The 1,905-nt window shown below is 42.1% G+C and overlaps 1 protein-coding gene across 1 annotated transcript in view; it reads left to right on the plus strand.

Annotated features, from left to right (window-relative positions):
• Window positions 1-1,905, plus strand: part of LOC107732782 (CCR4-NOT transcription complex subunit 1-like) — a gene marked incomplete at its 5' end in the record, with an annotated part of 27,712 nt that continues 25,807 nt past the window's right edge. Inside the window, 5 exons of the mRNA XM_016544198.1 lie at window positions 1-96; window positions 214-282; window positions 368-422; window positions 952-1,155; window positions 1,285-1,453. Of these exons, the coding sequence (XP_016399684.1) occupies window positions 1-96; window positions 214-282; window positions 368-422; window positions 952-1,155; window positions 1,285-1,453 (593 nt within the window). The remainder of the gene's footprint in view (window positions 97-213; window positions 283-367; window positions 423-951; window positions 1,156-1,284; window positions 1,454-1,905) is intronic.

Below are 1,905 nucleotides of genomic sequence, written 5' to 3' on the forward strand. Positions count from 1 at the left end.
CAATTTCTGATCCAGGAGTGTGTGTGTCTTATTACGAAACCAAATTTTATTTCAACGCTTTGCTACGCCATTGACAATCCCCTGCACTATCAAAAGGTTTGTTGATCTGGCTTTCAAAATATGTAACTTTTTGTATTCAAATTTGGCAGTTTTGTGATTTGTGCTTGTTTGATACTCATTGAGTTCATTGGTTTCATGTCTGCTTGTTTGTAGAGTTTGAAACCATCACCTCATTTATTTACTCAGCTGAGTAAAGTTCTTAAGCTAAGCAAGGTTCAGGAGGTAGGCATAAAGTTTTCCAATATATTCTAAAATAATGTCAAAAATTGTGAGAATGGCTGTTTAAAAATGTACCTGATTTTGCTAGGTGATTTTTGGCCTTGCTCTGCTGAACTCCAGTAACGCAGACCTCCGAGGGTTTGGTAAGTGTTCACTTCCTGACTCTTAATTTGTTTTCAGTTTCACTTCTGCAGCATTAGGCCCTGTCCACATGAACGCGGTTATTTTAGAAAAAGCAGCTTTTTCTACGCGGTTTGGCCGTTCGTCCACACACAAACGCAGCACCAGGTCACTGAAACCGAACATTTTTGAAAACTCCTGCAAGGGTGAAGATTTTCACAAACCTCCGGTTGCAGTGTTATTGTGTAGACCGCGAAACCGGAGTTTTTGGCTTGTGACGTCAGAGCATGCACCGTTCTCTCTGACTACTGGAAACTTTTTCACGCTTCTGATTGGCCAACATGGTTTACGGTTGATTATATCGCCACCTGTTGGTTTGGCATGCTCTTGACAGTGCTTCATAGCATGCATTTGCGTTTTCATGTGGACGGAGATTTTTTTTTTAAACCGAAGGAAAAACTCTGTTTATAAAAATACCCATGTACGTGTGGACATGGCCTTAGATTCTCTGCAAAGGCTTTCGGCTCAAACCCCTGTAACTTTCTTTCACAGCTGCTCAATTTGTGAAGCTGAAGCTCCCTGACCTCCTCCGCTCGTACGTGCACGCAGACCTCGGAGGGAATCAGGAAGGTGGCTTCCAGGACATTGCCATAGAGGTTCTGCATCTGCTCCTCTCCCATCTTCTGTTCGGCCAGAAGGGCTCGAGCGGAGTCGGACAAGAGCAGATTGACGCGTTCCTCAAAACACTGTGCAGAGGTTGGTGGAAAAATCCACCAAATAATTACTTCTTACATGCTATGTTTGGCTAGTTCTCCCGATGGGAACTGGTTCTCATGCTGTGCTCTAGAGTCATTTATTTAGTCCTGTGTTTTTTTTGTGTCCCAGATTTCCCACAGGAGCGCTGTCCTGTGGTGCTTGCACCACTGCTGTACCCTGACAAACGGGACATTCTCATGGACCGGATCCTGCCAGACTCTGGAGAATTGAACAAGACCATGATGGAGAGTTCACTTGCTGACTTCATGCAAGAAGTTGGCTATGGCTTTTGTGCAAGGTATTAACATCTTAAATGGGGGGAAAAAACGGTTTCAAAACAGAAAAGTTCAATTTCTGTCATTTACACGTCTTCATGATATTCCAAACCTATGTGCTGTTCTTATGGGGATTCTTGTTGGCATGAATGCAGTCAATCTATAGATAAGAAATAGGGGTGCTCCGATCAGGATTTTTGAGGCCGATCACTGAAAGCAGTATCTGCCGATACGATCACCGATACCGATCTTTTTAAAGCCTTATTTTTATCAGGTAGAATTATTTATAGTAATACTCCAGTCAGGAATTTTAGACATTTATTCAGGGCCTGAATTTCATTTTTGAAAATGGGAGGAATTTCCTTCTTATAGGTGACTATTGTGAGAGGGGATTTTTTTTTTATTTGAGGGGTGGAGGGGAGCGTTTTTTAGACATTTTCAAAAATATATATTTATCTCACCTAAATGTTCGATC

The sequence above is a fragment of the Sinocyclocheilus rhinocerous genome, unplaced genomic scaffold (genome assembly GCF_001515625.1).
Source record: "Sinocyclocheilus rhinocerous isolate Xijiao unplaced genomic scaffold, SAMN03320098_v1.1 scaffold2415, whole genome shotgun sequence".
Lineage (NCBI taxonomy): Eukaryota > Metazoa > Chordata > Actinopteri > Cypriniformes > Cyprinidae > Sinocyclocheilus > Sinocyclocheilus rhinocerous.